At 41.2% G+C, this 23,044-nt stretch overlaps 1 protein-coding gene across 6 annotated transcripts in view; it reads left to right on the top strand.

Annotated features, from left to right (window-relative positions):
• The window catches only part of ZNF644 (zinc finger protein 644), a 114,597-nt gene extending 92,549 nt beyond the window's left edge, over window positions 1-22,048 (top strand). For 5 of the 6 annotated variants that reach the window (XM_088444879.1, XM_088444883.1, XM_088444881.1 and 2 more), the window contains exons 3-7: window positions 4,618-7,552; window positions 9,951-10,535; window positions 12,639-12,761; window positions 14,063-14,165; window positions 21,327-22,048. In XM_088444879.1, coding sequence (XP_088301005.1) covers window positions 4,645-7,552; window positions 9,951-10,535; window positions 12,639-12,761; window positions 14,063-14,165; window positions 21,327-21,519 — 3,912 coding nt within the window. In that variant the 5' untranslated portion in view covers window positions 4,618-4,644 and the 3' untranslated portion in view covers window positions 21,520-22,048. The remainder of the gene's footprint in view (window positions 1-4,617; window positions 7,553-9,950; window positions 10,536-12,638; window positions 12,762-14,062; window positions 14,166-21,326) is intronic. The other variant, XM_088444885.1, reaches the window with a different exon arrangement.
• Window positions 22,049-23,044: the final 996 nt, after the last annotated feature.

Below are 23,044 nucleotides of genomic sequence, written 5' to 3'. Positions count from 1 at the left end.
TTTGCTAAGTGGGAATCCCCGCCACAGGTAGATTCTCATGTGACATGCCTGGGCCGAAGTGCCATGTTAGCCATGCCCTCCATGTCCTCCTTAAGGATGCCACGGACTGTAAGGTGGAAGTCTGCCTGAAGTCCGTTTATTCTCTCTGCAGCCAGGCCGGCTATGGCCATTTGTTGGGTAGCCAGAGCTATGGAGCGCTGGGCTGATAGTTTGGAGGCGTCTTTCGATTCCGACTGTTCGGCTGAACAGACCGAGTTGTTAGGCAATCTCCGGGATTCGGCCACTTACATTAACGAAGCGGCTTTAGATATCAGTACCCTGACTTACCGGGTTTCTGCGGCAGCTGTGGCGGCTCGTCGCACCTTATGGTTGCGATCTTGGAAGGCTGACGCTGATTCCAAAAAGGGTTTGGAAGCTTTGCCTTTTAATGGAGAAGTCCTATTTGGTCCGGATCTGGACAAAATTGTAGCCATGCTGGCGGCAGCCAAATCGGCATGTCTCCTGTCTGCTGCGGTTCCTTCCAGTTTAGGTACGTAGTCCTTTCGGCCTTACAGGGCCCAGGGTAGGCCTAAAGCACAGTCCTTCCCCCGTCAGGCTGGCCCCAAAAAATCGGCCAAGCCCCGGAAGCAGGCCTGGAGTACCAGACGTCCGGCCCCTAAGTCCAATGACAAACCTGCGGCCTGGCGGTCCGGGCCCCCCTTTGGCTGATCCCAGAGTGGGAGGCCGCCTGCTGCAGTTCACCCAGTGTTGGTCGGTTACCATGACAGACACTTGGGTTCTCGAGGTGGTTTCTCACAGGTATGCCCTCTCCTTCCGGCACAGGCCCCCGTCCCGATTCTTCACCACGGGTCTTCCATCAGACCGGAACAAAGCCATGGAACTGCGTAAGGTTTTGCACACCATGCTCCAGGCTGGAGTTATAGTTCCTGTTCCATTCTCCCAGAGGGGCCAGGGTTTCTAATCCAATCTGTTTTTGGTGCAGAAACCCAATGGGTCGTACCGTCCGATCCTCAACCTCAAAGCATTAAACAAGTCCTTGCGGGTGCCGAGGTTTCGGATGGAGACCCTACGGTCCATCAGCCTGGCGCTGGAACCCGGGGATTACATGGTGTCGTTGGACATACAGGACGCTTACCTGCATGTCCCTATTCTTTTACGCCATCAACAGTTCCTCAGGTTTGCAATCCGTAACGATCATTTCCAGTTCCGGGCGTTACCTTTTGGGCTGGCGACAGCACCACGTGTGTTCACCAAGTTTATGGCGGTCATGGCGCCTTCCCAGCGGCTGCAGGGAGTCCGCATGTTGCCGTACCTGGACGACCTTCTGTTGGTAGCAGGATCTCCAGAGCTACTTCTACGCCACTTGAACCTCACAATTGCGGTACTCCAACGGCACGGCTGGTTAATAAACTGGCAGAAGTCCATCCTGATCCCGTCTCAGAGAATTCTGCACCTCGGAGCCTTATTGGACTCCGGACAGCAAAGGATCTTTGTGACGAGGGAAAAGATCTCTGCCTTACAGTTGAGGGTGCGCAGCTGTCTGCAGAGTCGCCGGGTGTCTCTGCATTCGGCGATGAGGTTACTGGGCTCCATGGTGTCCGTATTCGACATGGTGGAATATGCCCAGTTTCACTCCAGACCTCTGCAGCAATTGATCCTGTCCAAATGGAATGGACTGTCTCAGAGTGTCAAGTCCCAGACGATGGTGCTCACTCCGGAGGTTTGCCTGTCCCTTGCATGGTGGTTACAGACGACCCATCTCAACAAGGGTCGTCCGTTTTGGGTGGCGAACTGGGTCCTATTAATGACGGACGCCAGTCTTCGGGGCTGGGGAGCGGTCTCGGGTCCACACTTGTTCCAGGGCAGATGGACTCAGGCGGAAAAGGAGCTTCCGATAAACATCTTGGAACTCCGCGCCGTTTTCAGTGCTCTCCAGCAGGCCCATCGGGTTCTCCATGGTCGTCCCGTGCAGGTCCAGTCGGACAACGCCACCACCGTGGCCTACATAAATCGGCAAGGAGGAACCCGAAGTCGGGCGGCACTCGTAGAGGTGTCCCACATCCTGATCTGGGCGGAGCGCAATCTCCCGGCCATATCAGCGGTGTTTATCCCGGGAGTCCTCAACTGTGAGGCCAACTTTCTCAGTCGCCAGGACGTTCATCCGGGGGAATGGTCTCTGCACCAGGACGTCTTTCAGCTTCTGGTGGACAGGTGGGGTCTTCCAGAGATCGACCTCATGGCGTCACGGCACAACAACAAGTTGCCGGTGTACGGGTCACGCACAAGAGACGAAAAGGCGTCTCTGGTGGATGCTCTGTCAGGCAAACCGGAACGTCCACTGGACTATCTCTTTCCTCCGTTTTCCCTTCTTCCACGGGTAATCCAGAAATTCAAACAGGAAGGAGGGACGCTCCTGTTGATAGCTCCCGCGTGGCCCAGACGGCACTGGTTCTCAGACCTTCAGGGTCTGTCCGTGGACATCCCTCTGCGGTTGCCGCTACAACCGGACGTACTGTCACAGGGTCCTTGTCTTCATTCGGACCTGACTCTGCTGTCTTTGACGGCGTGGCTGTTGAGACGCCCATGTTAAGGTCCAGGGGGTTTTCCAGCTCTGTAGTACGCACTATGCTGAGAGCTCGGAAACCGGCTTCTCCAAGAATATACCATTGTGTGTGTGGCATACATTCTTCCAATGGTGTCGACCGAGAGGTTATGCACCTCGGGAGTTCCGTCTGTCTAGAGTGCTAGCCTTCCTACAGGCGGGACTAGACCATGGGATTCGCCTTGCTTATTTGAAAGTGCAGGTATCTGCCCTGTCTGTCTGGTTCCATCGTAGGATTGCTACAATCCCTGATGTGCGCACCTTTATGCAAGGTGTTCTTCGAATTCAGCAGCCATATGTTCCACCGGTGGCGCCTTGGGATTTAGCTGAGGTCCTGAGGGCTCTCCAGGGATGTGCCGTTTGAACCACTGGGATAAGTGGATCTTGAATGGCTGACAGCTAAAACAATTTTCCTTCTGGCCATCGCTTCGGCCAGACGTGTTTCTGATTTAGGGGCTCTCTTGTAGACCCCCTTTCTTGATTTTTCATGGGAACAGGGCGGTGCTGTGCACTCGTCCTGATTTTCTTCCCAAAGTTGTTTCCCGTTTTCATATCAACGAGGAAATAGTTGTGCCGGCTTTTAACTCACCTGATCTGTCGGTGGGTGAGGCCACTTTGGACGTTGTGCGGGCTTTACGGATTTATGTTGACCGCACTTCTTCGTTTAGGAAGTCGGGCACCTTGTTTGTCCTCTATGGCTTCCGTAAGAAGGGTTGGCCTGCTTCAAAGCAAACTTTGGCAGCTTGGATCCGTATGGCCATTTCAGAAGCTTATCTTCATGAAGGCCTGCCGGTTCCATCCTCTGTGAGGGCTCATTCCACTAGGTCTGTGGGTCCTTCGTGGGCAGCTCGACGTGGTGCCTCTGCAGTCCAGATATGCAAGGCTGCCACGTGGTCCTCGGTCCATACATTTGTGAGGTATTACGCGTTTGACACCTTTGCCTCTCAGGATGCTTCCTTCGGGCGGCTGATTCTCCTTTCAGCACAGGAGCATCCCCACCCTTGAAGGATACTGCTTTGGGACATCCCCAAGGTATCCTGTATGGACCCTGAAGTAAAAAATATGAGATATGGTAAGAACATACTCTTGTTATCTCTATTTCTGCGAAGTCCATAGGGTTCCACAGGACTTCCGCCCTGTTGCACCTGTGCTGCAGATGGGGTTTACTCTGGTCACCGGTTTTTCCGTCTCACTCTGGTGAGAATGTGATTCTTGTGTGTGTCCAGATCCTTTTTCTCTCTATTCCTTATCCTCCTCTGGCCTATGGCTTGGTACGTAACTGAGATGCCTTGGCTTGCGGGCGGGGTATAGGAGGGGGACCCTAGTGCATCCTGGGAGGCTGAAAACTTAACTCTATGGTGCCCGATGCCTGACGTCATCACCTATACCCAAGGTATCCTGTGGAACCCTATGGACTTCGTAGAAATAGAGATAACAAGGGTAAGTTCTTACCATATCTCATATTATCGCACCGTGTATGGGCACCTTAAGTATTACATTTGAGAGACCAGTGTCCTTAATCCTATGGTATTACATGTTAGCACACAAGTTACCAAAGCTTGAGGAAAAATTTGCTTGGTTAAGTAAATCATTCCTGTTTAGAGCAAAAAAAATATAACAAAATGATCTATCCTTGTGCAAGGCAATATATGCATAGATCTCCAGCAGCAAAACTGTTAATGTTGATTAGGTAGCAGCCATCACATTCAGGTCTGTTAGTTTATGTAGTTAGAGGGCAAGGCAACTCTACCATTTCACCAGATAGATGTAATTTGTTATACTTTTATCTCCCACATGCACCTATCTGGATTTCTTAAAGCTTTGTGTCACTACTACTAGATTGTTAGATATGCTGTTCCCAAAATAATTTACATTTCTGTCTTCTAAAATGATTTTAGCACTACATCACTAATGTCTTGAGTAGCCTCTTTATAAATCATTTAGAATATATTGTCTTGAAAACTTAGATGTTTGCGAGTATTTTTCATGTATACTTTTTTTTTTTTCTTTTTTAGAAATTGTTTAATGGGCAAAATAACAATATGGAGGAGTCCCAGATAAGTGCTGAAAGTACTGACATTAATGAACGTCTCAAAGAGGAAACTATTTTCAATGCGGAGAATGATGCAGTATTTAAAAAAATACCAACAAGTCAATCCTCTTTTCAGAAAAGTAGCTCATTGTCTGTGCCTGAACTGTCAAGGGACATCTCTGAAAAAGCCTTAAGCAAAGTCCAGGGTTTTCGCTTAACACATGATGGTGCTCCCACTGTCTCTAGTGAAAACTGTATCTTGCCTAAAGGATTTAATAATGGACCAGTTTCACACTCCTCAAATAAGACTTCCATCCTAAAAGCAGACAGTATTTCATTAACCACAGACCAACCTATGGGGTCACAAACCAATTTGTGTTCAACTTTGAAGGTGGTTTATGATGTCCAACAACCTGCAAAGAACTCTGTACAGATGTCAAGACAGCAAGTTTTATTCTTGTTACCTGATGTAGCACATGCCAAGAAAGAAACCCATTCCATTCTTAAACCTCCTACCTCCTCTTCTATTGGGTGTGAAACATCTAATGGGCATAGTTTCAGATTGGATAGCACTTTAGTAGGTCCAGTGGATAATGTGTGTAATGATCGGAAAATGTTACCTGTAAATGAGGTATATAATCAGTCACAAGGTTGCCCCACCAATGATCTTGTAGCTGGAAAACAAGCTAATTTGAGTATGGAGAGAGACTTGGTAAAAGATAAAATGGAAGAGCTTGAAAAGAACTGTGTTGTAAAAGTAGAAAAAAAACGGAAGCGAAAAATGGATGGTAGTAAGATAACGCGTTGCTATTCAGAAGATGCTTACAATGATGTAAATTACATTTCCAAGAAATCAAAGCTATTAAATTTAGATATGATGGAAAATAGCGATGAAGAGCTAGTTGTGGTTCCACACAAATATGAATTAATGAACATAAAATCTGAATCTTCTCTTGATGAATCGGAAGAACATCTTCCAAAAGAAGCGATCGACGCTCTCAATCATTATATCTATAGTCCAGTCTGCGACTACTCTGGGGAAACCTCACCCATTCATGTTGACTCGTTCTTTCCCAGTGATGTCCAAAGTTGTGACTCTCCGTCACCTCCAACATGCACTAGTGATCAAGAGCCATCGTTTTATCCCTGCACAAAATGCAATGTGAATTTTAGGGAGAAGAAACACCTTCATAGACACATGATGTATCATTTGGATGGGAATAATCACTTTCGTCACCTCAATGTTCCTAGGCCATATGCTTGTAGGGAGTGTGGTCGAACATTTAGAGACCGTAATTCACTTCTTAAACATATGATTATTCATCAGGAACGAAGGCAGAAACTGATGGAGGAAATCCGGGAGCTAAAAGAGCTCCAAGACGAAGGTAGAGGTGCCCGGTTGCAATGTCCGCAGTGTGTATTTGGAACCAACTGTCCAAAAACTTTTGTGCAGCACGCCAAAACTCATGAGAAAGACAAAAGATACTACTGTTGTGAACAGTGTAACTTTATGGCTGTTACAGAAAATGAATTGGAGTGTCATAAAGGTATTGCTCATGGAGCAGTGGTAAAATGTTCTGTTTTGACTTCAGATCTCCCCCAGAGGAAATATCAGAAAAAATCCTTGAAAAATTCATTTTTCCTTTCCTCCAAAAAACCTGCAACCTACATTTGTAAGATGTGTCCTTTTGCCACATCTACCCGTAATATTTTACGGAAACACATTGAATATGTACATCCATCATCTTCCATTGACCAGTTTAATGGTCCTCTTATACTTAAACAAGAACCTTTTTCAGACAATGAACTCCTAGATAGTGACACTGAAACTAAAGATTTTATAAAACACCCCCCTTCTTTTCCAAAGAATTCTGTCTTAAAACAGGATATGAAAAGACCCTACAGCTCAGTTGGTCAAACCCACACTTTTACAAAGTTGTATAGAAAGCACAAAATACAAAAAGCTAGAAAAAGTGCTGCCCAATCTGTTTGTGGTCCTTCAATTTCTCCAAATAAAGCTCTACTTTTCACTAGCAATGACCAAAAACACAGGTATTTTCAGATGAAGCAAAAGCATGCAAGAATGAACCATGCCTACCGATACAATCAAAAGTGGGATAGCTACAAATCATTGAAGAAATCAAACGATGTATACCCACTGAGTTTAAAAAAGCAAGATGACAATTCTGGCAACTCTTTACATTTGCTTTCAAAGTCACCCAACCTTCAAGAAGAATGCTTAATTATGGATCCTCATAACAGACACCCAGGCAGGCTTGTTGGTTTTAAAGATCGGGTAGCAGTCAAAAGGGTACGTAAATCAGATCTGGAACAACCAGTCACAGAAGAAGACATGGATAGCTACCCTGATTTCCTTCAAAAAATGACCTATGTTGTACTTAAGAAACTTGACTCTTCTGAAAAAAAGGATGACTATGATGGATGGGAGAATAGCGACCTTTGTGATTATAACATAGAATCACCCGATGATACATATAACAGTCCAACAAAAGTTTACCCAATGTTCAAAGACAAAACGAAAGATCATCACAGTGAGGACAATAGCTTGCATTATAATAATGATGGCTATTATTTTGAATATTATGAAGATGGGGAGGAGGAGGATTATATGCATGATATGTCCAGCACTGATAATACAGAAAATGCAGACTCTGTATTACCGAGCCACAGTTCTATATTCCACTGGAGTGATTTGACTCTGGAAAAGAAATCCTGTCCATACTGTCCTGCAACTTTTGAAACAGGAGTTGGATTATCAAATCATGTTCGTGGACATTTACATCGAGCAGGTTTAACTTACGAAGCTCGCCATGTGGTATCTCCAGAACAAATAGCAACAAGTGATAAAATGCAGCACTTCAAGAGAACTGGAACACCAACAAAACGTGTTAGAAAAGGTAGGCGGCTCTATTACTTGTCAACATTTATACAACTCCTTTGTTTCGTCGTCTTTTAGTTCTTTTCTAACTACACTTTCTCCCTCTCTCTCTCCCTCCCTCCCTCCCTCCCTCCCTCCCTATATATATATATATATATATATATATATGTGTGTGTGTGTATATATATATATATATATATATATATATATATATATATATATTTTCTCATTATTTTTCAATGTTCAATAGTAAATGCCATTACAGTAGAAAAATATAATATACATATACTGCTACATATATTAAAATCAATCCCCATAGAGCAAATATTACACTGCAAAATTAGATTTCAATTTTTTATTTTTTTTTAAATGTATGCTTTCTGATTTATTTGGGATAATAGATGAGGCAGACAATTTCAAATAATTTCTATTGTCTGAAATAATGGCAACATAATGTCAGTCATTTTAAATACAGTGGGGTCCACTGTCGCTCTTAGTCTGTGGCTAGGTATAAGGAGTCCAGCCTTCTAAGTTAGCACATATATCAATATTACACTCTCACACAGGTAAGTGCTAGTAGCTGGAAATGTGGCTATGGTGATTAGGGATAGTGTTCCTGGTGTATTCTACAGGGTATGATTTTGAACAGATACATGAAGATATATTAAAAAATTTTTGGTTATGAACAAACTGCATCTAGTAGGTTGGTACAGGTTGATCAACTGCAGTATCCGCTAAATCTAGTTTATGGATCACTGGGTAATGCAGTCAAGCTGGGTGTAAATTTTGGCCCAGCTTACTAGGTTTTGTAAAATTGTTTCCATTGGACCTTTTATTCAATTAACATGTAATTACAGTGTTTAGTGTGAATCAATTCAGTGTTTGGTGCGATCTACATTAACACAAGTCTCAATGATCCGAAACGTTAAATATTGATACAGTTCCACAAAATACTACAACATCTGAGGAAGTGAGAGGATCATAGCCTTTACTACAGAAGTATGCCAGAGTCCTTTTAAATGCACTACTTGTAGTTGTGCTAAGCCTGATGAAGTGACACATAATAAATTCAATTGTAGAGCACAGGATAGTTTTGTATTCAACCACTTAACTGGCTTAATTATTTCCCCCCAAATCTGCCTAGAATTAGTCCTTTTTATTTTTACATTTAATTTAATATGTTCCTGGGGGTTTCTTGCACCCCCATTGTAATTGTACACCTCTCTCCAATTGTTAATAGATCCCCGCGAGACAGTAGAATCTCATTTTCCCAACCACAGTGCGTAATAGATCCCCACTGGCAGATCTCTTCCACCCACCAGTGTTCATAAGTATCCACCCTGTTAGTAACTCCCTCCATGTGTGAGTATATCTGAGTGCGACTGAGTATCTGAATCTGTAAACAAAGTGCTAGAATGAACAAAGTTGTGGTTGCTACATTGTAAGTTCTGTTGTGGTCCATATACAGACTCAGTTGCACACAGATATACAAGGTTGCATATCAAATTAATCAGCACAGACTGCTGGTGTGCCCTAGTCGCATCGCATTGTGACTTGGATGAATTTTCGGTGAAGGAGAGCAGAGTGGCACGGGACCTGTCTCACTGTGTGGCGCATTGAGGCTAGACGTATGAACACACACAATCTATTATATACACGCACACAATCTATTATACACACATACTCCCATTATAATTGAGCGGCACTCTCCGGACCTAGCTTGGATAAAGAAACTGTTAATAAACCTGAAAAGTTGGAGAAGTCATCTGTTTTCAGTCTTCATGGAACATGAAGACTAATAAACCTGAAACGTTGGAAAAGGTATCTATGTTTAGAGTTTCTTTATCCAAGCCAAGTCCGGAGAGTGCCACTCAATTATTATATGTATGCATCATAGCGCCAAGTGAATACATGGCAACTTTGAAAAGTGCTGCTTAGTCAATTTTCCCCCGAAGTGTTTTCACTACAAATGTAGCTCCAAAATTTGGACTATAGTCTCTATAGCATATTTTATGGTGAAAATTGGTAGAACTCCTCTACATGTCTGTGATTCCACATTTAAACTATCTTGTTTAATCCATACAGATTGTGGTCCAAGGTAGAATGGAAATCTGTAAATATCAAGAATGTAGATTTTGAAATTTTTTTTTTTGTTTTTTTGCTAGTTCATTTAAGTCTTCTGATTTTAATAAATGGCAATTTTCAGATTTCTGGTCTCATAGTTTTCACACTAATTTATGCATAGTTTATGAATTTCTTAAGAGACTTCAATATTACAGATGTTAGTACAGTATATGGGTAAACCATAATATTTTGCATTTTCGGTAGCTATTAAGTGTTGGTCATGTTAAATTTGGATAAATGTTATTTTCCTTTAATAGCTGTGGGAGCTAACATTTCTCATTTTATGCCATCAGTTATAGAGAAATCGGAGAGTCCTTCTGAGCACACCTGCACACTCTGTGGAGGTTGGTTTGATACAAAAATTGGTTTGTCAAATCATGTTCGAGGTCATCTAAAAAGACTTGGCAAAACAAAGTGGGATGCGCACAAATCGCCTATATGTGTTCTGAACGAAATGCTGCAAAATGAAGAAAAATATGAGCAACTCCTGAAAGTCCTGAATAACAGACGTACTGTTCACAGGCCATTCTCCGCACGCAAACCTTCCAATAATAACTTCTCAAAAACCAGCGCTGTACCTCCTGACACACACCGTAATGGCTTAAAAACTGTTACTATATCTGAGCAAACGTTGCAGGAAGGGGTGCACTTAAATGAATGTGACGAGACAGGTGGACATGGTGACCAGGATAAACCCCTCTCACTAATTGAACTTCTTAAAATGAGAAAATCAGGCGAAGAAAAGGGAACTGAATCTTTTCAAAAGGTCAATCAAACTGCTAGAAAGAGGTTCATCCAGAAATGCCTTCATCCACTTAATGAAGACTGTTCATTGATGTGCAGTTCCCAAAAGAGCTTTGACTTTGCATTGCAATCAGGTAAGACCAACCTTCTATTCAGTTCAGAAGTTTGTAGCCTTTACTTCTAATGTCTTTTTTTAAACACATAGGCTTAAGTATGTTTTCGCATCAGCCTCAAAAGTGTATCAATATATGCAGCCAAATTTGGGTGGGCTTTACTGGAATTTACGTTGTACACTCTACAGGTAGTGCATTGAATCGCAGGTACCAAGCAATCTACAGATTGCATATATGTAATGGCTATCCATTGTATTGTTTGCCTGCAGTACTAATATAAATACCCCATTACCACCATTCACCATAATCCCCTTGTCTTCCCAAAAGTCTCCTATTAGTTCTACTGACGTGTAAGAGTGCTTGACTCTGTTGCGGAACATAATTATGAGTAGCGTATAATAATTGAGCATGACCAAAGCTATAACAGAAACTTGGCAAAGGGATATTACATACACAACCCACTGGGTTATACTCATAGGATGGCAACTATTACATTGTGCCAGGCAAACGTGGGAGGGTAAAGGAAATGTAATAAATAGATGCTCTTTAAGTATATATAGTTTTGATTGTAAACCTGCTACTGTCACACTTAACTTTTCTCTATGGAGAAGTTTAGCCAGTGACTAGAAACTTTCTGCTGATAACAGTGGTAGTGAGACATAAGATACAGGTCTAGTCAGTCTATTGGAAAACAGTTTCGTAACAAATTATTTAATATAATAACATTTTATTCTGTTCTGAACATACATTGTGATGTTAATTCACACATACATTTTAATTGTTAAATTACATTTTATCGTAAATTTTATTTTTGTCCAAATCTAGCAGATGAGTGCAGAGGTCACCCAGTGAGGCTCCCCCTGGGCTGCTATCAAATGTGTAACTATCCAGGAAATGCCAGTCTTCAGTCTGTACATTGTCCTGTGATGCCGCCCATGACTGTTGTCCTTTAGGAAACAGCCAACTTTCATGTTTATGGTAGCTTAGATGATATTGGATGGATCACTATTAAGTGTCAAGGATCTGTTGGCAAAAAAAGATATGAACGCAATGAAGTCCTCAATTCATATACAGCCAAACACTTTATCCCCCTTTGAACTGTGTAATAACAGTCAGTATCCCGGCGGCCGCGATGCCGGCACTGATATTACCGGTGCCGAGACTCCAACGCCTATCACAATCCTGGCGCTGACATCCTGACCGCTGGGATACCGTAAGTAAGTAGTGGGTGGGGGGGATGGTTAGGGTATGGAGAGGAGGAGGTTAGGTTCAGGAACTAGGGAGGGAGGTTAGGATTAGGCACCAAAAAGAGAGGCTTAGGGTAGGGGGGGGGGGGAAGGGTTAGCCTACAAGTGTCAGTATGCTAGCCCTGTCGGGATTCTGACAGCTGGGATCCCAACTGCCATCATCCCATACCCATTCCGTTCAAGGTAGTATCTGCCCCTCAAGCCCTGATGATGTACATCCCCAACTTTGCTACTGTTTTGTTGCAGCTTCTGAAAATTTCATTGTCTAACTACCTGCATTGTTCTCAGATGTAATTGGTAAACACTGCTTGTGCAAGATATAAACTTTTGTGCTAAGCGAATATCTTAAATTACATTCTTTCTCCTGTGATAAGCAAAATCTGTAGTTTGTTGATCATTTGCTTAACACAAAGATTTTTGCAAGAAACTTCAAATCATTAACTTTCATTATTGGATGCTCATCCAAAGTAATGAACATAAAAGGCACTGAATAAAATGTTTTGTCTAACAGCTGTTTGATGGTGTGTTTTACCACCTTTTCTCCCAGCCTTCATCAGCAACCTTAATTTAGTACTGTGCCTTTTACAGTCTTGTGGGTAAAACACTTTAATTACCACTTTGTCAACTAGACTTTTACTTTTCATGAACCTTGAAAGCTTGTATACTACTTACTGGAAAGATAATATTGTATTAAGATGTGGGAATATGAAGGGGCTTACATAGTCGCACAGTACATTTAGTATCTAGAACGCATGTATAAACAATAGGTTCATATGGGATGGTCATGTGTTAATGTTTCAAAATATTAGGTACTAGGTAATGCATAAATGTGTATTTTTGGGAGAGACCTGGATTTTAGATTTCTTTTGACTGTTAGGTATGTCTGCGAAGCATAAGACCTGTGTGAATTGCAATACAACGTTTTCAAGTGCTGTTAGCCTGTCTAACCATATGCGAGCTTATTCCCGGAAGAAGACCGCTGGACTGTTGACTGGAACAGGTATGCATTTTCATAGCAAGACACTTAATCATTTTTCTTAAGGCACAGCACTTGAACTGCAACTCTAGCCACCATTAAAGCACCATTACTATCTGGCAGCAATATGCCATTACTAAACATGCCAGCTGTACCCTACAAAATGTCTAACTGCCGATTCACTGTGCACGGACAATTTTATGAAACGTTAGGCAATGTGATGTGCTTGTCAGTCTGGAGAATTAACTTTATAAGAGATTGTGCTTGGAATAAATTTTTTATTCATATGCGATTGGAATATTAGGTTCTAGAACTTCTATAAATGTGTGCGGTCAGCTGGCATGTTTTTAAATTTTAAAGCCTCCCAGTGTCTATTATACGTATAGATTCTTAATCTGTAGGGCATGACTCCAAACCTTGTCCACTAATACGTGGTATAGTATTTTCTAAGCTGAACTACTAGTTGGATAACTAATGCAAAAAAATTTATTTGGTGCAAGTGAAAAAAAGTCAACAGCCCCTGCCATAACTTGAGTAACAAACTTTGTTTTAATGTTATGGTTTTGGTTTTTTTTAAATACAAAGGTGTTTTACAGTGAGGTTATATGAGCACTCTCCTGTGATAATACAGCCTGGAAGATAATGCTGCTGCTGTGAGGTCAGAGCACGTCAGTACATTGTAACGTTTGATACAGCTACTGAACAGATCCTCTTATTAACCGAGATCCCTTAATGGTGACTGCAATTTTATTCTGTAGTTTGTCTTTTAATATCCTTCTTTTCTATACATAGCTCCCTCGGTCATTGAACTTGCTTTATTACTTTCATGTATGAAATGTTCATGTTTACCTGTCACTTTCTTCTGTCTCCATAAAACACTAATGGATTGTGCATCTGTATACCCATATACTTTCACAGTACAATATATAATAGGCATTTATATGTAGCTCTTAAAAAACTTTGTATCTGTAAACACTAATGGAGCATACACACGGTCAGATTTTTCTTCAGATCTGAACGATAACGATTTAAGAAATCGTTCATATCTGAAGGAAAATCTGACATGTCTGGACGATGAACGATGCGCGTTCCTGATGGTCCGATAACTATATCTGACATCTGATGTGTTTGCAGTCACACTTGGACAATTCCATTCATTTTAATGCAGTCAAAAATCGTTCAAATCTATGGTAAAATCGTTCATCTGACAGATCTGACAAATCTGACCGTGTGTATGCACCATAAGACATTAAAATGTATAAATTCTACATATTGTGGTTACGGAGCGGGTAGCGCCATTCTAATGCTGTAACTTTGTGTACTAGTATTAGATTGCAAGCAAAAGAAGTCGAGATCGAGGTCTGGAAGTAAGAAGAAAGTCCTGCAGTTACCACACAGTGCGGATGAAGTTTACATTTTGCGATGCAGGTATAGTATAATATCCTAATGTGAAATCAGTGTCTCCTGGTATAACTCCTTAGTTTGTCACAGCAGTTTTCTCTACCATAAATACCTTCAGCAAAACTGGTATTAAGGAGTTAATGTGTTACTGAAGAGAGTGGATAAGTGGATGTGGAGAAGTTGCTCATAGCAACCAATCAGCTCTGAGGTAGCATTTATCAAATACATTCTATACAATAATAGGTACAGAAGTGTCCACATAAATCTATCCTCCGTGCGCTACAATTTGCGTTACACAACGTGTGAGATCCACGTGACTTTGTAGCACTGAGCGCCTTTTTGTACGACTTTTAACCTTCAAATGGGTCTTCATACAGTGATGCAAATAGGACGCACAAGCAGCTTCTGCTGATTAAATGATATATGGCATGCCTATGTTCTGTGTGTATCTGCATGCAAAATGCTTTGTAACAGTGTCGCAGCTGCTGGCACTAACGTATCATTTCGCATGCAGATGCAGTAGCACACAGAAGATATTTTAATCTGTGCGCAGAAAAAGAAGCTCTGTGTTACGAGTCATTGTATGGTGCAACTAGAAGGACTGTTTAACGCGCAAGGAGATGTATGAGGACACATTTGTAGAAGCTGATTGGATGCTTTGGGCAACTTCTCCACTGGACTACTTCTCTACTCTTCTCACTTGATACATCAACCCATTGCCGTCTACGAATATGAAAGATAAAAGATGTTTATATGTACATATAAAATGTGATGTGCTGCTCTGATTAATAGTAAACATAATGCTTAATGGGAATATTTTTCAGCAGCATGGGGGGACTGCTGCTCATAGACCAAGACCGTTATGGGGTATGAAAGGGGCCACGTCTCTACGTTTATTAGTACACAGCCGTGCGTCTCTTAAGGTTCTGCTTTTAACTCTAATGCAGTGGTTCCCAAATGCAGTCCTCAAGGCTCCCCAACAAGTTCAGGTTTTACAAATATCCATGGTTCAGCACATGTGACTTAATTAACCCCAGTCAATTTGTTTTAACCACCTGTGCTCAATCATTGAGATCTCTAAAATCTGAACTGTTGGGGAGCCTTGAGGACTGCGTTTGGAAACCTCTGTTCTAATAACTTGTAAATGTTAGGGATGCATTTCTAATCTTACATGAATAATTCAAGTTACCTGCTTTAGTAGAGCTTCAGTAACACCTTTTTTTCTGGTTGTATTGGATCAGTGGTTATCAGTCATTTTCCAACTGAGTATCTCCTGGCAGCACTCTTGCCTTCTGCCCCAACATTTGCAAACCATTACATATGTAATAAATATTTGCTATTAGATGTTTGATGCTGCTATATGTGAAAGAAATAAGTGCTATAAACAAGATTTAGAAAAAACTCAAGCCTAGAACAGAATGAATTGTACATATAGATTTCTCCCAAAATACAATACATATAAAAATTTACAATAAAACTATAGCTCACCTATGCTTTATTTTACAGGGATATACTTTTCATTTTGTGATCAGGCCCTTATGCTGCATACACACTAGACAATTTTTATGAACGATGATGATATAGTTCAAAGATATATCGTTCACTGTGTATGCAGTGAACGACAAACGATGCGCGTTCACGCGGGTCATTAATGATGTCTCTTGTCGTCCGTACATGCAGGCCAATCTGACGATATCGTCAAGAATTTCCTGTTCAGAGATGTGGCAGAATGACTTCACTGAAAGATATATTTAAAGATATCTTTCAGTGTGTGTACAGCCAATATTGTTTGTCCTGCACTGCAGAAAGTTTAAGGGAAATCTTTCACTAATCACATAGTCTAGTGTGTATGAGCCTTTACTATGATGCAAGGTAGTTAGAGATCCTTAGGGCATTGTGTAACTATCACCTGGATGTCCTGCCCCATCTCACCATTACAGAAAATGTTCTAAGTACCGCTGAACGTCAAAGCGAGTACTCCTGGGGATGCTAGTACTCCAGGTTAAGAACCACTGTATTTACATTGAATTCAACCTCCAGTTTCCATTCACTAACTGCTGTCAATTTGAGGCAGAAAAAGTTCACCAAATTTATTTTGAATATGAAGTGTTTTATAAAACTGGATGCTTGAATTAAGTGCGCACAAAACTGATTGTAGATAAAGAACTACAAACCACATAATCAGTGTCATCATTTTTTTTCCAGTATATCTGCAGAGCATTCTTAGTGAGCTATTCAATTGTTTGTGGTGTTGGGCGACCCTTCTGCTCGCTTCCTCTCAGGCTTCAAGCAGAAATCCACCCAAAGCCGAGCTTTTGAGCATCCATACTACCGCTTGGACTGCGCTCCCAGTAGTTTGCGTGGGTTTAGCCACTGTATGCGGCTAATCTCGGTGCATTTGGGCGGAACATGCGTGATAAGTAATGTTCGAGAGAAAACAATTGAATTTCCTCTTTAGGGTGCTACTGTATATACTTTTTGTTGGCATATTTTTTTAAACAAAAAAACAATTCTGCAGTCAGATTTATAAAGGTTTGTGATTAACTTTTTTCTTTATCACCACCTTTTTGAATCGGATTGCAGAATTATGTTTTTGTTGGCCTATTTCTAAAAAAAAAAAAAAAAAGTGCCAACTTGCACTGGTGCCCAGAGTGATCACTTTCAAGCGCTGGCCTCTGTTTATTTTTCTCATCTTTCTAACTTTCTATGTTTGTATTGTAGTGAAGTGTACCCAGTGAAGTGTCATTTTGCCACTTCAATGCTGAAGCTTTGTAACATATAAAGTGGAACTACCTTATATGTTGTGTACAATGTGTGTAGTTGACTGGTATTCATGGTGTAAAAAGCTTTGCCGCAGGCAGCTGAAAGACCCATTTCTCTGTGGAGGTTATTTTTTTGTTCCTTCCAACTACTAGACGGTGATTGTGTGTACTATGGGGATTGCAGCTCTGTTTCTATACAGGCTTATACATGTATTTACACACTTGCTTTTATACCCCCTTTATTGTCTTTATATATAAATCTGTCCTTAATAATGAGATAACTATCTCCTGTATCCTCTCCACTTCCAGAAATTGTATCTATATAAAAAGCGAGAAAGAGTGCCTGTCCGTCTTTTTGTCCTTTATGCATGGCCACAGTTTTGGAACTAGCTCCACCATATTTGGCGTGGTGTAGTTTGAACATGATTAGATTTTTGCCTAGGTTTGAACATACACTGTCACACAATCGCAAAAAATTGGGACACTCTTAAATTACACAGGTTCCAGGCCTGGCTCCAGTGAAAATTGGCAGTTTGCCAAAAACATGTGAGAATGCAACAAAAGTATCCTTTTATCTTCAGCCTGAGGAAACTAGATGACTTCTGAAAGTTCATATTAAATCCAGAGCCTTTGTGTTTGCATGCAACGGTGTAACCAGGGGCCTAGATAGTCGATTCGGGGAGGGGAGTGTGGCCACTTCCCCTTAGGAAAAAGCACCTTTTTGCAAAAGGAAGGAGGGTTGGGCGGCATCGGACCCAGGCCCCCGCCGGGCGCCTCCAACAAGCCCAGGTAATTAGTTCTCGGTCTCCCGCTCTCTGTGCCCCTGAGCGTAAGTAGAACTTTGTGAGCCACATGGCAAGATCTTAAAAGGGCTGCCCCAGAGGTAAAAAACCCCAAAACATACATTTGCCCCCACACACAGCCCATTCATGTTATGCCACTCAGTAGTATCCCTTATACACATTATGCCAAGCAGTAATAATGTCCCTTATACATACCACAGTATTGCCCTTTACAGATTATGCCACATAGTAGTAGTGCCCCATATAATACATTATTCCTCACAATAGTAGTGCCCCTTATATATTATGCCCCCTCCCTCAGCAACTCTCCTCTCTATGTCCCTCCAGCAGCTTCTCTCCCCCTGTGTGCCATCAGCAGCCAGCAGGTTTGGATTTGGGACCGGGCCGTGGCAGACATGGACAGACAGCGCTGGCGCAGTTCAAATTTTGCATCAGTTGTGAGCCAATCAGCAGTCGCCACTGCTGATTAGCTGCCAGTCCGCAAGCTCTGATTGCCACGTGATCGTTACTATTCATTTCCTAAGGAAGACCCTGACAAGTATGGAGGTAGACGATATTGTGAATAACCATGAGTGTGATCGCACTACCCATAGTGGCCACTGAATTTTCTTACGTCTGATGACCTTAGAGAAAAAGCGATATGTGCTTGGAGCCTGCTTAAAATGACGATGCTGACAGCGTGAAAGGGACTTACCATTCACAAAAGGGATCGAGCTGCTAATTGTGAGTGGACGACATTATCTTATACAGACTAATCATTAGATTAGGGGAATACAGATTTGCTCTACCATCACAAAAATATATGGAAGAACAAGTAAAAACACAGTGATGTTACATTCCCCTGAAGACAGCTCATATCACACTGTTGGTCTGCTATAAAGCAATCCCGAGAGTGATGTCCTGCTGAAAGTGATTTACTTTTGTTTTATTTATTTTTTTACCGAGATTCTGCTGTACTACATGCTCTAAATTCAAGCATATTGACTTGCTGTGCTGCATGTTCTAAATTCAAGCATGTTGACTTGCTGTGGCTGCATGTTCTAAATTCAAGCATATTGACTTGCTGTGCTGCATGTTCTAAATACAAGCATATTGACTTGCTGTGCTGCATGTTCTAAATACAAGCATATTGACTTGCTGTGGCTGCATGTTCTAAATACAAGCATATTGACTTGCTGTGGCTGCATGTTCTAAATACAAGCATATTGACTTGCTGTGGCTGCATGTTCTAAATACAAGCATATTGACTTGCTGTGGCTGCATGTTCTAAATACAAGCATATTGACTTGCTGTGGCTGCATGTTCTAAATTTCAAGCATATTGACTTGCTGTGCTGCATGTTCTAAATTCAAGCATATTGACTTGCTGTGCTGCATGTTCTAAATACAAGCATATTGACTTGCTGTGGCTGCATGTTCTAAATACAAGCATATTTACTTGATTATGTCAGTGCTACTCTGATATTAAGCTATTCCGGGAGGAATGTCCTGCTGAAAAGGATTGATTTTTTTTCTTGCTGAGACACTGCCGTATTGCATGATTTTAACACAAGCATATTGACTTGACCCACTGCAGTGTTACTTTTTTGCTCACCTTGGACACATTGTCACAATCTGATCTGATACAAAGTAACATCCGTAGGGGTACACTGCCACAGTTTGGTTCATTTGTATTTATCTAATTATCAGGCAGAATACACAGGACAGGTTTACTGTTTCTTTGCTGACGTCCTATACATTGGTGAAGGACTAATTGTGGTAGACACCTATAACATCGTTTGGAACTTTTAATTACTACTGATATCTGGTCCACCTGTGGTGATTTGGGGTAGATCTCTTCTTTTTGTATTTCTATTGGATATGTGTAAATCACTCTCTCTCTCTTCTCTCTTCCCTCTCTCTACATATATATATATATATATATACACTATCTATTTTTACATGTGTTGCTAAAATTGCTAATTGTTAATCGATTATTCGGACAGCGCTTCTTGTTTCTATTTTTTCTGATGTTTTCCATGTTGATAGGTATGGTATAACCTTTTCTGAAGCAGCAGTCCGTTGTACTATCTACTTACAGCTTTATAGTTTTCTTGTTGAGGTCAGCGCCAGATTTTTGGTTCTTGTTTTGATATACATATTGTGTCTGTTTTAATACTACTTTGAACATGCGAAGTCACCAGTGTCCATTCTACTTTACTTCTGCAATATCCTGCTGGCTTCAGATGCCACAAATTGGTACTGCATGATATGATCTGGCTACAGATGTCCTCATATACTTTTGCTCTAGGTGCACTAAATAGCCCCTCTGCGTGCTGGTGGGTGGGGGGGGGGGGTCCCTGCTACTTAGCTGCAGCAAACTCCGTTTTTTCAAAACTTGTGCCTTCACACCTCAAAAAAAAATTGCAAGAAGTAACAAAACTACATTGCAATCGTTCACTGACCACTGGGCTTACAGTATTTGTACATCTGTGTGCGACCAACTGCATTCAGTGGCGCGATTTCAGGAGTGATGTCGGTAGGAGGAGGAATTCTGTTCTGCACATCTGCAGTGCGGATTTCCTACATGGTGTGGAACGCAGCGGGACGGCATGTGACCTCGTCGGCTAAAGCCCGGCTTGTCATTGTCACATCCTATGCAACCGCCCCAGGTAGGTGGTTAATGAAGAGGGGAGGGGGGCTGTAGAAAGTTTACTTTTTTTTTTTATCTTCCTGTTTAATTACAACATAGTAAATATGCTAATGGCCTCTTTAAAATTTTAATTTGACAGTTATTTCAACTCCATTCTCTTCAATTGAGAAATCATGTTACAATATTTTTTGAATGCTCTAAGTTTGTAGGTTGATTAGTACATGGAGACCAATGCTGGGCCTACACTGCCAGGTAAAATGTCTGTCAGACCGACAAAGCATTTCAGCTTGTCAGATACAATATCTAAGCAGCTTGTTGGCATTCCATTGCTGGCCTTCTGGGGTCCACATATTGCTTGTCGACAAGACGTATGCAGTGTTCTCCCCAGGCTGTGTAGTGTTCTTCCCAGGCTGTGTTTGGGGAGAACACTACCCGGCACTTTGGAAGCCTCCAAGTGGGGACAGTATCTGGGAGCTGTATAAAAAGGACCAGATCCTACAGACTTTGCAGCTTTTTCATAATCAGACGACTGGGCCTCTAATAAGAGGAGGAGAATTAATATATAAAATGTTATTTCAAATCATTATAAGGTCAAGGTTTAAAACATTTTATTATTGCGATGGCCCCCACCCGGCTACTTCTTGATGCCACCCGGCTGGAAAAATGTTCTGGGGAGAACACTGGTATGTATTCCTACAAGTCTTCTTGATGCAGCATGTGTGATATTCTTTTCATGTATAACAAATGTAATATTTGCATATAGCTGGTCCAGGTATATTTACTAAATGGTGTCTTTTACAAGTTTCCAATTATAAGTATATTTGTCTGCAGAATTTAGAACAACAATACTATTAAGTGCAAACAAAGTTTAATTTTGCATGCAAAAATGCAGATAATGGGCAACTTTGAAAAGCCACCGTTTAGTAAATAAAAAGCCCTCTGTTAGTTTTTGCTCTCAAATAATCAATTAAATTGCATTATCTTTTAAACAGGTTTTGTGGTCTTGCCTTTCGTGGACCTCTGTCTGTACAAGAAGATTGGATAAAGCACTTGCAGCGTCACATTGTCAATGTAAATCTTCCACGGACTGGAGCGGGCATGGTTGAAGTGGAACCCCTACTGAAGAAGCCCCCCTCAATTACTGAAACAAATTTCTCTTTAATAATGGCAGAAGCAGCAACATAAGAATAATTACCATATATAAACGAACATGGTTATGTTGGATGTACATTGGGACTTTTATCTTTTTTTTTTTTTTCTATTTTTAAGACCATGTTGCTACTCTTGTTTATAGTACAAAGGACAAAATAAATACTGATGTGCCCATAACATTAGAAGGAACTTGTGCAAACACTGTGCTTCCTACAAGATGGAAGTACAATATGACCCTAGAATATATTAGACCATATTCTAAACCGAAGTCCCCACTAATCATGAAAATGCCTCCCCCATAAAAAATCGACAACATCTACGTAAGCTATTATCGGTTAATTAAGGGCATTAAGTATTACAGTAACCTGCAGAGTTCTAAAGACTGTTCCATTCACATAGGGTAATCAGTACTATTCTGTACAGATATGTATGTGTTTTTTGTTTGTTTTTTAAATGACACACTTTTGTACTAAAAAAAAAAAAAAAGTGGAGGGCGGATTGTTTAACAGATATTTCTGAAAAGTGTAAATAGTACTGGAAATTATTTGTTGTAAGGAAATACTCTTTATTTCAGTCGCATTTCTCACTAACTGGTGCATCCATGCTACCTCCTACTTTGTCAACAAATATGTATTTACCCAATAATTCTTTTTTTCTTTTTTTTTTTTTTTTTTTTTGTAGATTTTGCGCAATTTTTTTTTTTGTTTATAGCAAAAGAAATTTAAGAAATTGATCCATTATATCCATTTCTTTTTAATGTTCTCGTAGTCCTTTCTTCTACTTAGTATTTTATTAAAATCATTTCTGTACAAGTAGCTTTCTCATCACACTGTTTTTAAAATTCATTTAAGCTCCACACTTGAGCATTTTAGCAAATGTTTAATATTTCAACATATGAGAATGTTTACAATTGAAATTTTAGAACTCGTTTTGGATGTGATTGTGTATGGAAATTGTGTAACACTATGCTCATGCTAAGGGCCTACTTGCAGAAATATTGAAATAAATGTGTTGTGAGGATGGAATTTTGTCATTGAAATGCCTTGGTATATAAGAATTTGTTTTCTGTTGTGGTATATTCCGGCAGTGATGGGAATCTGTACTCCCCATAGAGGGTTTACTGTCACTTTATATATGTGTTCTACTGCACATAAAACTGTATAGCTTTGCATATTTACTTGAGTAGAATGAGAGCTCTTTATTGGGCTTTATTCAATTCAACGCAAATAGAATAGCGCTGGGAGGGAGCTCCCGGAGCTGTTCAATTCTGCACGCTGTTATGCTGGAGGTGTTTAGTCGCGAGAACCAGCATACTTCGACTAAACTGCCCGGCGTGATGCTGTTTCCGTGGCGCTAAGGTCAGAAAACGGCATTGCACCAGGAGTTTTGTCGGATTTCTGCTCGCACTCCAGGTGGGATGCGAGAGAAAATCCTTAGTCAGGGTTAACAGCAGCGCTGAATTGAATAGCTTCGGGAGCTCCCTTGCGACGCTATTCAATTTGCGTTGAATCGAATCGAGCCCATTGACAACTACTAGGAAGTAAGACTATGTATTATG

The sequence above is a fragment of the Taudactylus pleione genome, unplaced genomic scaffold (genome assembly GCF_031769625.1).
Source record: "Taudactylus pleione unplaced genomic scaffold, aTauple2 ptg000373l, whole genome shotgun sequence".
NCBI classification, from domain to species: Eukaryota; Metazoa; Chordata; class Amphibia; order Anura; family Myobatrachidae; genus Taudactylus; species Taudactylus pleione.
This window is presented reverse-complemented; position numbering and strand designations above follow the sequence as displayed.